The sequence below is a fragment of the Carassius auratus genome, chromosome 49 (assembly GCF_003368295.1).
Source record: "Carassius auratus strain Wakin chromosome 49, ASM336829v1, whole genome shotgun sequence".
Classification (NCBI taxonomy): domain Eukaryota; kingdom Metazoa; phylum Chordata; class Actinopteri; order Cypriniformes; family Cyprinidae; genus Carassius; species Carassius auratus.
The window spans coordinates 2,122,540-2,136,899 of NC_039291.1; the positions used below are offsets into that span (position 1 = coordinate 2,122,540).

At 36.8% G+C, this 14,360-nt stretch overlaps 1 protein-coding gene across 4 annotated transcripts in view; it reads left to right on the forward strand.

The window, feature by feature from the left end:
- The window catches only part of LOC113066024 (thiamin pyrophosphokinase 1), a 60,700-nt gene that overhangs the window by 17,158 nt on the left and 29,182 nt on the right, over positions 1 to 14,360 (forward strand). For all 4 annotated transcript variants that reach the window (XM_026237589.1, XM_026237591.1, XM_026237592.1 and 1 more), the window contains 2 exons: positions 3,489 to 3,558; positions 12,118 to 12,190. In XM_026237589.1, the coding sequence (XP_026093374.1) occupies positions 3,489 to 3,558; positions 12,118 to 12,190 (143 nt within the window). The remainder of the gene's footprint in view (positions 1 to 3,488; positions 3,559 to 12,117; positions 12,191 to 14,360) is intronic.

Below are 14,360 nucleotides of genomic sequence, written 5' to 3' on the forward strand. Positions count from 1 at the left end.
TGGATTGTTTACCGCAAACTCTTTTGTAAAGCCTTTCAGTATAGTTCAATTAATTTTTATTGTCATGACTCACTGAATTGTTATTCATTAACAGCCAGCTAATGAAGGTGGTGATTCATAAGTCTTTGGAAAAAATAAACACATGATCTTGCAGCTGGGAATATCCTAACAGCTTTAGCAGCATGCTATCAGTATGTTAAGACATGTTAGTTTCATTATAAAACATGCTAGTGATGTGCTAAAACAAAACATGTTAGCAACTTAATAAAACAAGATGATAACTGGCGCACCCAAAATTACTAGCCTGCTATATAGTAGGGAAGTATTTGATTTCAGACGCAGTGAATATCTTGGTCAAAGCAAAGCACATGATCTTGCAGCTATAATTAAACATACAGTGTGCCAAAATGTGTTAGCAACATGTTAAATTATTAATGTGCTAAAACATTATAAAACAAGCTAACAACATTATGAAACATGCTAGCAATTGCACAGTGACAAACATCTTCAACTTTACCAAACTATTTCAAACTTTCACTAAATTGTTGTTCATTAACAGCGAGAAGAAAGCCAAAGGCGATGCTTCTTCACTTCAAGATCACATGATCTTGCAGCTGTATTTGAACCTACTTTTTAGATATTCTCAGCACATTTAGAACTGAAAGCAGTTTAAGTGCCGTCGATTCTCAAGATTCATGAATAGTATACTATTGCCTATTTTGCACAGCATGTGGTTAAGTCTCCATTTTATTGAAGACTTCATATTAATATATTTGCCTGGTGTCAAAATAATGAGTCATTTGCATTCAGCCCAGTGCTTTTAAGTGTTGCTCCTAGCTGGAGTCCTCGGCTGCACTCAATTACGCCCTGTTTTCCAGTTAGAGATGTAGCATGCTGTTTACTTTGATGGGATCTTTACAGAAAAGCTTCTTTGATTCACCTCCCGAGACTGCATTGAAAACGCCAGTGTAATCACCCTATGAACAAATGATGATGTCTTTGCCAGACCAATTGAGTTGTCTGGGAACTAATGAATTACTGGCCTGGATGCATCATCATGAGACGTTATTTCATCAGAACTAAAGAGCAAATGATTGTACGGTTTACTCGTGTCTTTGAAAGTATCTCATATCTCAGTCAATACTGAAAGACGTGTACCGCACCATTGAAAATAAAATAAAATAAAGTGTTTTATTGCTTTTTGAATAAATATTTGTAAAAAGCTGATAATTTTACACTAACAAACACTCTTCTAAATAGTCTAAGCATATGAGGAGCAGATTTAACACGGTAATTTGGAATGATTATTTTAATAAATAAACCAATATGTACAATATGTACAAAATACTGGCCAGTTTTTTCTTAAAATATTTGCAATGTATATTAGATTTAGTATTTTATAATACATATATTATACTACAAACAAATACATTTGTGTAGGGAATTTGTCTTTTCTCATGGATGGATGGTAAATATTAGATTTTTTTTCTTTGGCTTTCAACTTTCAGTTTAAAGTATTAATTTGCTATGATGAATTATAAAAAAAAATCATACTTTTAACTGCAAAAAAGTACTTTCAATGTCTTGTTACAATAGTATGTTGTTCATTTGGGTGTGCTTCTTGTGATTGATTGATCTTTCTTTGATTGATTATCAGCCCTTTTTTTTTCTTTACAATGTGTTGTTAATGTCCTGCTGATTTTGTTTAGACTCTCAGTAGCTTATATCAATCAGTCATTGACCACAGAATAGCCTGTACTCTGATAAATAACACCCAATAGGTCGACTCTAAGTTAGTCTAGAATCTTGTCTAAAGCATTGTTTAGAAGTCTTAAAACAAACAACAAGAGCAACAAAACTGTCTTTTTTTTTCTTTTTTTTTGTATACGTCATCCAGAGTCATAAAGTGTATTATCATGTTTTCAAGAGTGCAGAAACTTTTTCATTTCTTGAGGGTGCTGTGTAAGTTGAAAGTGAATGTTTCCACCCCCTCCTGTGTCACCCTTCAGAGAAAAGGGGGTGACAATTATTCTGTACAGGTGTTTAACTGTTTAAGATGTTTTCCTTGATCCTCCTCGTACTTTCATCTGAAATAAGTTCTTTTTAACAGTAAGCCCAAAGCCATCGGGTCCATTAGGATCGCAGCAGTGTCTTCCAAACGCATTCCATTATTCATGAGGCATATGATGCAATGCTATTCCCTTGACGCTTGTCCATAAACCAACTGTGCTGACAAGATTACATTCATCTTGACGTCATCTTTGTGACGATTCCTCACTCTCATAGGCATAACATCTTTGAAAATTCCAGAAAATCATCTTTGTTTCATGTGGCCGTGAAAATATTCCCTCTCTTTTGTCATGGAATGTGTTTGAACAAACAAAGTCACCTCTGTTTGTTTATAAATGCAGTACCGTTGGGTTTTTGTGGTTTTAAATAATGGGATTGCAGTCTTCTAACCAAGCTACTTGATAAATGGAGGAAGGAAAGTCTTCAAAGGAAGAAAAAAGATGTCACTCTCAAAGCACCTGGTTTAAAATAACTAATGTATTCGGTGAAAATGCTCAGTGTTTTAAATTCCTGTTTGTTACATCTGTGTATTGTCTAGAGAGTGAATCCCACATCTGTGTGCGTTAGTTGAGCTGCAAAAAGTCAAGAGCACTTCCTCTGAACTTCTTCTCATGTCAAGACTTCAAAGTCGGCAGGATTATCATTTTAATGTCACTTTTAGATGTTATTTTTTTGTACTCTTCCAACTGAGCATATGCTGTGACATCTTTACCATATTTGTCAGCCTTCACTTAATTAAAAAACTTACACCGAATCTCAGGTAACATTTTACTTGAAGCCTGTTGTTTACATAGCATTCATAAAGGTTACCATAATGCCTCATGCAAATTTTCATGCATTATAATTAATGCATGCATGTTATTCATCTACATCTCTCTCTTTCTCTCTCTCTCTCTCTCTCTCTCTCTCTCTCTCTCTTTCTCTGTCTTATGTATATATGAACATTTCTTTTAGATTTTTTTATATAGTACATGTAGTATTACACACAGTGTCGATCAAGATTTCTTATGTAGATTTGACTGGCATATCCCTCGTCAAAACCAGTGGCCTGTTAAACTGGATTTAGCTTAACATCGGCCTTACCTTGGAAATGACAAGGCTCACTATGCTCATCAGAATCGATGATGATCCTGACAGGACACACTGACCTTCATCCTGAAATGATTAGTGTTTTCTCGAAAGGCACAGGGGAGCCATTACTGTCAGCCTGGCCATGATCTAGAATAATCTATTTGTTTTCATTTCGGCATGTCAGCAGTTACCGAGATGGGCTCCGAAATGGCTTCAAACGTATAGCCGTATAATGTGATTTCAATGATATTTATCTCTTCCCTCATTTTTATATCCAGATCTGAGTTGTAATGAAGCCGATCAAGGATTCATCTAAGCACCTGCCTGTTTCTTTTCTGCCATTTCAGCCAAGATCCGAGCATGTGCAGACGGAGGTGCCAATCATCTGTACCGGCTCACGGAGGGTCGTCGTGACAGGTGAGAACCCTATTTTGGCTCCCATCACGATTGACTCGGAGGACAGAGATGGAGATGGATCTGGTGATGTCAAGGTTCTGGTGTCATTGCACATGTTCTTTCTCAGAACTGCTGGACTTGAAGCAGGCCTCAGGAGTCCCGCTTGCCAAAGTGCTTACAGAGGACTTAACTCCTAATCCATCACCTTTTGTCAGTGTCTGACAGGCCAGATTCATCTATAGGCCTCTAAATTGGATACTTCTCTCCCCTCCAGAGTGGTTTACAATTGTTTTCTGTTGTTTGGGTCCCTTTTTGTTCTACGACCTAAAAATAACACTGAGTCTCAGACTCTCCAAGCGCCAAACTAAGTAACGGGACTTAACACATACTGGTGCATTTGTTTATTTAAAAATGAAAATTCTGCCGTTATTTACTCACTCTAATGGCATTCCAAACACTTCTATTTGGTTAATTTGATACGTAAAAATTATTTCTAGTTGTTAAGCTCCAAAGAGAAAGCACAAAAAAATAGTTTATGTGACTTTGGGCCCTATCTTGCACCCAGCGCAATTGACTTTGTGCACCGACGCATGTGTCATTCCTATTTTGCACCCGCGCAAAGCGCGCTTTTCCCTCCACAGAAGCACGTCGCTAAACTAGTGAATGAACTTGCGCTCCCTGGGCGGTTCAGCGCAAAAAAGGAGACGTGTTCCGGCGCAAACAATCCCTGGTGCTATTTTGCTGTTCCATTAAACAATTGCGCCACTGACCAGAAAAAACCTAGTCTAAAATCAGTGGTGCGTTGCGTGTTGTTCATTATGCTATTTTAAGGGCGCATGCTTGACCATAGTGTATAGCGTGCACAACGCGCATACACTTTGCTCATGTAATCTACACAGATGCAACAGTTATTTTTGCAAATCATAAATTGTTATACTAAAAAAATATTAACACTTGAGATGACGGAAATCATTGTGGTGTGCCACGAAGATGTGAAAAAATAGGCATAAATCTAGCTTACAAATTATTGAGGCTAATTGTAGTAATTAAGGATCAGACATGTTTGAGGTCATATATGTATATAAGGACATCTGACAAATTGGTTTGTCCGTCAAGAACCAGGAAAAAAAATCGATGAAACAATTGTGGCTATTTCCTCCCACGCCTGTTTAACCGACGCTATTTTGGGTGGGTTTCTCCCATCCCCATACAACACAACTTCTCTGTCTTTCACTGCTCTTACAAGAACATCAGTCTCCTCGGCTGTGAACCGCTCCTGGCGTGCGCCTGGTAAATACGCCATAATAATAGCAATCCATAATGGAACTTGCGCACCTGCTTTTAAAGGGAATGTTGGATGAAGTTCTGATTGGTTTATTTCACGTTACGCCCAAACCACACCTATGAATAATGAAGCTACTTCAGACCAACCCATTTTAGATTTGCGCCGGGCGCAAGAGCCATTTATCCCGCCGGGAAAATAGCAACAGCGCCGAGACCCGCCCACAAAGTTACTTGCGCTTCGCGCTTTGACACTTGCGTTTCAGATCGTTAAAATAGTGCCCTTTGTGTGCTATATCCAGAGAAGATTTTTGAAGCTATATGATAGCTTTGCGTGGTAAACACTGAAATTAGACCAGGATTATAGTGTATGACTATTCTGATACCTTTGGTGCCTTTACATTTGGAAAAATCTGTAATTTTGAGACCGTGTTTGTCTTTTGTTAAAGGAATATTCCAGTTTTAATTCAAATGAAACACTATTAGTAGCATTTGTGGTGTAGATTACTGCTAATAATAATAATAATTATTATTATATATATATATATATATATATATATATATATATATATATATATATATATATATATATATATATATATATATATATATATATATATATATATATATATATATATATATATATTTATTTATTTTATTTTATTTTTTTTTATTTTTTTTTTGTCATCCCATGTTATTTTGCAAAAAGCAAAAATGTAGGTTAATATATTGCATTTACGTTATGGAAGTTGGGATACACTGGAAGTTAATGGCTACCTGCAACTGATTTGATACCAGCCTTCTCTAAAATATTGTATTTTTTGTGAACTGTCCATTTAATTAAGTAATATTAGCAACTTTAAACAAAAGAAAATGGTATTTTAATAATCTTCATCTAGATTGATTTGTATTAACGCATATTTTTATATTTAATATTTTTATGATTATTACCGGTGATATCTTTTAATTACTGAAAACATGCCACACATTTCTTGTGCACTTCTTTCGATCTGAAATGAATAAGCATTATATTGTTGTAAGAAGCTTGAGCCAGTATAATAACATATTGTGGAATAAAATAGGAAAACACAGCAAATGAGAAGATAAAATAGATATTAAGCCACATACAATAGACTGAGCTGCTGCTTCAAAACAGCTGGTTTATTGTGACGGCAGGCATATTTAAGAGAGTGAGAATGTCTTCATAGGGTGCTAATGATCCATTCAGCGCAAAGCCAGTAAAGTATGTTTCGACTGCGATCGTCAGAAGCTTGTTGTTTTGAGCTTATCAGCTTGCAGCAGCATTGCCGAAGACACCTCAAAGACATTCCAAAAAATAAACAATATCTTTTGAATGCACATATACAGCATGCCCTGTTCCATGTCACATCCATCAATTCTCTTGTACCTGTCATCGCTTTACTCTCTATGCTTTTGTTGTCATCTGTATATGTATATATACCATATGCGGTGTCAATAGGGAATATCTACTCACTGGAAATTAATTGTGTCTGAGCAACAACAAAATATTTCATATTTGAAGATGAATATCATCAGCAGATGCAGTGCTTTTTTAGTTCTGCTTAGATTAAATGAAGGAATTCACCGTTTTGAAGAAATTAAAGGGGATTGGTCAGGCCAAAATAACATTTAACTGTGTAATAATTCTGATCTTTGTAATGAATCGGTTGGTCAAGTTCACAAAACTAATCTTAATAATTCTAATTTGTTGAATGATTTTGTCATTTTCATTTGGAATAATGTTCTGAAGGATTCGGATCTTTTCAGTTAAATTGCTTTATGTTCTCAAAAACAATCTGAATGATTCAGATTTTTAAGGGAATCAGTTGATCTAATTCATACACTGGTTTGCAATTAATTGTAATTTATCAGGTTATCCAGTTCTCAAAACTGGTCTTTAATAATTTTGAATATTTTAGCTTTATTCAGTCCTCAAAACTTAATGATTCAGATCTTTTAAGTAAATCAGTTGATCTAGTTCATACATTGGTTTGCATGATTCAGATATTTGTAATGAATAGTCACTTGTTGTAGTTCTCAAAGCTAATCTTAATAATTAGAATATTTTGAAAAAGTTGATTCAGTTTTTTTTTTTTTTATGTATTAAAGCTGCAGTTGGTAACTTTTGTAAAAGTGGTCAGTGGTCCTATTGCCATTTGCAGAAATTCATCCGCGGTAAGAAACAACCAATCAGAGCTGCGGTCCGTAAATTAGTTTGTGTTCAAAATGTAGAAAAATTTATATAATAAGCGAGTACACCATGAATCCATTTTCCAAACCATGTTTTTAGCTTGTCCTGAATCACTAGGGTGCACCTATAATAAGTGTTTATATTCAGACTATTTTAGATTGCTTCGTGGGTACCGCAGCGGAGTAACCCAGTACCTTTGTGATTCTTCATAGACATAAACAGAGAGAAGTAGTTCCGGCTACGATGTTCTTCCGCAAGACGCAAGCAGTTCTGTTTATTAATCGCTAGAGCGTCAAAAGTTACCTACCGCAGCTTTAATAGCTTGATTTTAATTCACAAAACTAAATGATTAAAATCTTTAAACACATCAATCCAGTTCACGGAGGAAAACAAATTGAATGCTTTAGATCTCTTTAGTGAATTCAAATCATTCACAAAAATGATCAATGATTTGTTCATTAATAGAACTGATTTAGTTGTTCAACTCACTGACTCGGTGATCATTTGCTGTTGTTACCAACTCACTGGAAGAAATGGTTATCCATGAGTTACAACTTAAAATGTGATCTTTTTCTCGTAGAAGAGAAATGAGAATGACCAGAAAACTTTAAATGTAGCACATAAGTCATTTGAAACACTATTGTGATACTTTTATGATTCTACTTTGACATCTTGGAGCTTGACAATTCCAGTCCTCATTTGCTTTCATTATCTTGTGCATTGTGGCATCTGGTTGGGGTTTGATACTCATTTGTGAGCAATGTCTGATTGGTTTAGACCAGTGACTGCACATTCCCTGGAACGCATGTGTGGCAGACCTCTGGCCTTGCCTAATTACATGCATCCACATTGATTATTCATTTTTAATCTTCCTGTGCAAACAGGAGCTGACAGGGAGAGAAATCTTCAGAGGAGCTGGTGCCCAGATCAAGACATATCCTGTTATTATCTCACAGTGCCTTAAATGTAATCACTGCATTGACCTTTCCCAGCACTTTGATTAGTTTAGAAAGCTCAGCTTTATTTGAACTGAAGCAGTTAACACGCTATTGCTTGGAGCTCATACAATGCTTTATACTGCCATTTGCAGATGGTATCGGCCATTATTATGGAACAGATTTCTAGTCACAAACTACCTGGATTATCAACAGTGATGGCTGTCTGGATAATCTTTCAGTGCTCAGACTCTTATTAACTGTTAGATTGGTATACATACATTTCTCTTAAAATGGCTAGTACTGTTGAAGTCAGAGAAAGAGAGACAGCTGTGAGCTTTTAATTGCTTTGGCTTTGACAACTTTCAAATTTATATTATATTATTGATAGAAAATTACACTGGATTAATGTATGCTGAAATACAGTTTAGCCATCACAGTATTGATTTATTTATATTTTAAACTATTAAATCATTTTAAAACAAATAAGTGCAGCCTAGTTGAACATGAGACTTATTTAGAGACTTGTATATTATTATATTGACAGTGAACCTTAATGAAAGCACAGTAGCCAGTTTTGAATGATGCGACTGCATCATAAAATATGAATTTATGCAATGAATGTTGAAGCTTTAAAGTCTTTCCAGACAGTATTTTATCATTATCTAAACGCAGCCATACTTTGCACTTTTGTAACATTTTATTATCCTCTTATAGTTCACTTGTAATGTTAGTAATTTAGGCTTTTTGCAGCTGAAATTTACTACTACAGAATTTTTTTTTATTAAATGGCTTGTTTTTTTGACATTTCTTTAAAGACCTCTATATGTAAATGACTTCTGTTATGATTGGCTAGTCTGTCCACATGTGAAATAAGTAATAATGCTTATTAGGGAAGTCGTGGCCTAATGGTTAGAGAGTCGGACTCCCAATCGAAAGGCTGTGAGTTCGAGTCCCGGGCCGGCAGGGTGGGGGGGAGTGCATGTACAGTTCTCTCTCCACCTTCAATACCACGACTTAGGTGCCCTTGAGCAAGCCATCAATCCCCCAACTGCTCCCCGGGCGCCGCAGCATAAATGGCTGCCCACTGCTCTGGGTGTGTGCTCACAGTGTGTGTGTGTGTGTGTGTGTGTGTGTTCACTGCTCTGTGTGTGTGCACTTCGGATGGGTTAAATGCAGAGCACAAATTCTGAGTATGGGTCACCATGCTTGGCTGAATGTCACGTCACTCACTTACTCATCTTAAAAAATTATGTTTCAAAAAAGAACCAAATGTGCATTTGTTAAGATTGTATAAACATGGAAATGTGACATCATTGCCATGACTATGCATATGTGGCACGGAAGTTAAATATGCATATTCGGACACAGGGTACATCATGGTTGCTCAGTAATGTACAGTACTCCATCTCGGTACGCATTGTGCAGGTGTAGTTATTCTGAAGTACTTGTGTGACCTTTGCTGATTATGAAGGAGTCAAAAATGAACTCTGAGGCATAATCAAAAGCTAGTCGTCTGTTCAGATGATCCACTCAGGAGGGGCGCTTTATGATTTCACCAGACTGTCTGTAATGAAGCAACAGCTGAAGAGGTCTCTTGATATTCTGAGGGGTGTGTGAAACTGCCAGGCATAAAGCAGGCGATCTGTTATTTAAGTCCTGAGTGGGCATATTGACGTAAAAAATGGAGCGAAATTTGTGCTGCGCGAAATGAAGCCAATATGAAGCTCCCCTGTTGATGAACAGTCACATCATTTATTAAGAAAAGAGAAGCTGCATCAAATACAAAACGTTTAAGGATATGCATGTAGTTTTGTTCTTGAATGTCACTTGGGAGCCCCATTTTCACCTCTCCACATTCTCATTGATGTTATTTTAGAGCGTGTAACAAGGAAAAAACAAGAAAGCCAGAGCGATTACTGTGATCTCATCTGTCTGTCTTGTCTCTTTGGGCTGTGGCAAAATGAATGAAGCATCTGATGCGACAGGGTGTCTGGTCTGAGGCTCTCCCATTGGCTTTGGTCCTGACCTTCTGGAATTGCTTCAATTCTTAATTCAAATTTTCTCCGTGCCGGTCCAAATCAAGTTCTTTTTCATTGAGGTATAGTCCCTGCATTACGATTAACTTTAAGTGACACTTTAATTTGAATGTAAAAGAGGTGTATTTTGCCACCAATTTGAGCTCTGCGGTGGGAAGGAGCTGTTTTGCTGATAAAATGTCAAAAAGGAAAAGTTTCTTTTAGCTTCACCTTAATGTGGCTGCAGAACTGTCATTGCTGAGGGTTATTTATGGCTTCCTGTTTAACTGGGAGTCTGTTGGAGAGGACACAATGGGAAACTTTTAATCCGTTTGTTGCTTTGAATGGCTTTTTCTCACACATTGAACCTTGAATCAAAACCAGAAGCATTCTAGATGATCCAATGTTTTTTGGCAGAAAGATTGAAAGGGGTGCATAATACAATTAAATGGGCAAAAATTGTGTAGCCATGTTTAACATTATATTATCTACTTGATCACTTGTGGATTTACATTTTACTGTTCTGTTAATGGTTTTTGCATATTCGTTTATCCACTGATAGAGAATATAGTACCAAAATACATTGACAGAGTTTTATGAGCTACTTACTGTTTAGTGACAGCACAACAGTGCATTCTTTTTAAATGTATACAAAACTTACATTGCAACCAATGTACTCTGATTCCCAAACAAATGACTCTTGTGAGTCAGTTCTTTTCATGAATCAAACAGATGTAGTCAGTGCACCAGTGTAGACCGATTTCCAAATGAATGACTCTCCAAAGGGACTCTTCTTTTTAATGAATCAGACGTGTACAGCACGACCAGTGTAGATTGATTTCTGAATGAATGGCTGTTATGAGCCTGTTCTTTTAAATGAATAAAAAACATACAGTGCAACCAATGTACTCTGATTCCTGAAAAAAAAGACAGTAATTCAAATCAGTACTTTTTAGTGAATCAAACCAAATGCAGTGTGACCAGTGTAGTCTGATTTCCGAACGAATGACTCATGTGAGTCAGTGCTTTTTAGTGAACCACACAGATACAGTATGTCCAGTGTAGTTAAATTCCTAAACAAATTACTCTTGTGAGTCAACACTTTTTGGTGAATCAAACAGGATGACTAGTTTAGTCTGATTCCTGAACAAATGACTCTTGTGAGTCAACACTTTTTGGTGAATCAAACAGGATGACTAGTTTAGTCTGATTCCTGAACAAATGACTCTTTTGAGTCAGTTCTTCGTAGTGAATCAAATAGATTTAAACCAATGCAAAAATGTTTACTCTGTATTCTTGTTTACAATATAATTTAGTGCAAGAATTGGATTCCATTTATGCTGAATCTTAAAAGTCTGTCATTTTAAAACTCTTTTAAAGAATTGTTAAAAATAATTGTTTGAAAGTTGTTATTGAAATGATTTCATCATTTGGCAGTGGAATTGCATTTCTTTCTTCCAACCTTAGTGTAAGTTTAGTGTCATTGAATTGTCTTTTATTCCCCACACAACCTGTTTTTAACACCGCTATATTCGCACGCTGATGTTCTCGATAGTGCTTCTGTAATCCACTGCAGTGTTACTCTTAAACCAGCTCAGCAGCACATCTCTGCTCATTCAGCGGCTACATGCACCACCTAGCAGAGCGTGAAATCGTAACATCAAGTCTTTATGCTTTAATGCCTACCGATACCCACACTGCCTTTCTGCTATAAGGGAATAAAATGAAAGAAGCCACGACATGATCTGCCTTTATCAAAATGAATACTCTGCCCACCTGAGCGAAGAAAATCTTGTCATTGCCACCATATGTATCGTAAATCTATGTTGCCGAAGTTTGGTGTGAAATATACAGCGACGGCGCAGTTTTCATCAATTCTCTCAACCCCTCACTGTCAAGTGGCTGTCTGTGCCGCTTTTGTCATGACTGGGGACAGATAGTGCTGTGACTGGCAGGCGTTGAATGGCTCTGGTGGGGTCCTGTCACTGAAGCTTTCCATGGCCCATGTCAGAAACACACCTTCATTTCACATGAATAAAGGATCTGATGGCTGCACAAATTGCGCTTTTTTTTTACCCATCACACTTGCCTCCTGCTCCCTCTCACATCAGTTTCTCTCTCTCTTCCCATGAAGTTTTCTCCCAGACTACATAAATGGAGACTTTGATTCAATCCTGCCAGAGGTCAAGGCATTTTACACCGAAAAGGTAAGCTTACTCCCTCTGGGTCTTTCTTGTGATGTCTCTTTTACTGTTTTATATCCATATGTATGCACATTCATAATTTTTCAATTAGTTTTTGCTGTATCTGTATTAATAACATATTCAGTTGTTTTGAGGTTTATTCCTGTACCAAAACAATTTTAATTGTTGCGGGAAATCCTAAAAGTGCTTTGCAGGTACATTTCAATACATTATGATTGCTAAAATGCTCAAAGCAATAAAAAAATCTACCACGTAACCCTAACCATGTGATTGACCGTTGTTAGAATATATTCTAGATTAGGGTTCATAAACGTATACATTCATAAACACAAGCATGCTTTGTATGTAGGCCTATACAATACATATTGTTATAAACATATATGGATATACTCATGAACAGAGAATAGCCTATCACAGTAAAGTTTATCTAATCATTCTTACTGACATTAAGCTAGCAACATTATAACTCCTATTACTTTTATATCGTATTGCTGTCTTTGTTATAGAACATAGAAATAAAAAAATCCTGGCATCGTGAAACATTTAGATCATGTGAATGAAACTTCATAATGTTTCACTTGATTATACATTTAGTCAGGAATTATAGTTTGGGAAATGTCTAACTAGGAAAAAAAGAGAAAACGCCAATGAAAATTTGCTAGTGGATTTTGCATGCTGAGCCACTCCCCATGCCTACGGCTATATAAGGCGACAGCGCGCATCCACTCAATCAGTTTTTACGCTGAAGAGCCGAGAACGTGTCTCGGCACCAGCGAATGGTTCAAGGTTGTGGAATGGTTCCCTACATCAGGGAATTAGGGTTACGTATGTAACTGAAACATTCCCTATCTGTCGGTCACTACAAATTATGTCGAACAACATATGGGGTCCATGAAAACAAGCCACAACCTGAAAACCTGTGGTGTTCTGTACACAAACAAGTTTTTGGAAGGGATTTCAACCTTCAACAAAAGATTGCTTCAAATCTTTCCTATTTGTTATTTCAGCGGACTCCGGGCATGCTAACTTCAGTACTGGGCCTGGCGTCAGACTATTCCATTCACAATAGATGTATGACTCCTTCACAAGCACCACTTCAGCATGCAGGAGCGGCTCAGCATGCAAAATCCATTAGACAATTTTCATTGCCATTTTCTCTTAAACTCAGAGATGATTGGCCTCCCAAGTGTGACCCCATTTGTCGTTCGACATAACTCATAGTGACTGACAGATAGGGATCTGGGGTTTTAAAATGTATATCTGCTTTTATAATTTAGGATCATAGCACCATATTTGGGGGTTATATTTTAACATCGTATTTGGGGGTCCCTGATATTAAAAAAGTCTAAAAAAAAAAAAAAAACACATTTAGACATTTAGATTCCAGAATTGTTTTTTGTTTGTTTTTGTTTTAGCCTATTTTATGCTAATATCTTTGCATAATAGTTGGCCTATGAAGTTGATTGTAATTTTAATGAATTTCAAATTTTTATTTTAAACACTTTTTGAACTTTGGTATGACAAACAATTGTGGTCTTGGTTTTGGTCCTGATATTAATGTATGTTAAATATTAATGCAAGATTATGTACCTGGTTACCAAACTTGGGCTGACATACTTTCTGATTGAGATTCATATTTTGTCCTTGCCAGTCATGCCCCCCAGCAACTCGCAACTCTCTTCCTTAAGTCATGTAGGTTTCACAGATTCACACCACTGAATTTCTGTCATTCTGGAAAGGTGCAGTGTGGTATGGTATCAGTCTAGAGGCTAAAGCTCTTAACAAAGCTGGTGAACCTGTGAAGTGTTACAAGAGAGGCCTCCACCGTGCCCTTGAACTTAGCACATAACTGCATTATTCTCCTGTGGGACCGTCTCAGAAATTAGTGTACTGTATGTCAGTTTGAATGAAAACCATCTGCTAAGTAATGAGTACCAGAGGTTATTTGCATTGTTATAATCCTGCATACATGCATTTTTATGTCATTCCTAAGCTGGTGTATGCAGCTTTCAGGGGAACCAAAGTTTGACAGACCATGACGCCTGAATTTAAATGGATTCGAAAAGGAATAAAAACCAGAGTGATGCTCTGTGGAGGATAAAGGAAAGATCAAGCCGCAACAGAAACAAGCTTCTCAGCTGACGTCTGGGTGTGGGATTTTGGGGCACCTGCT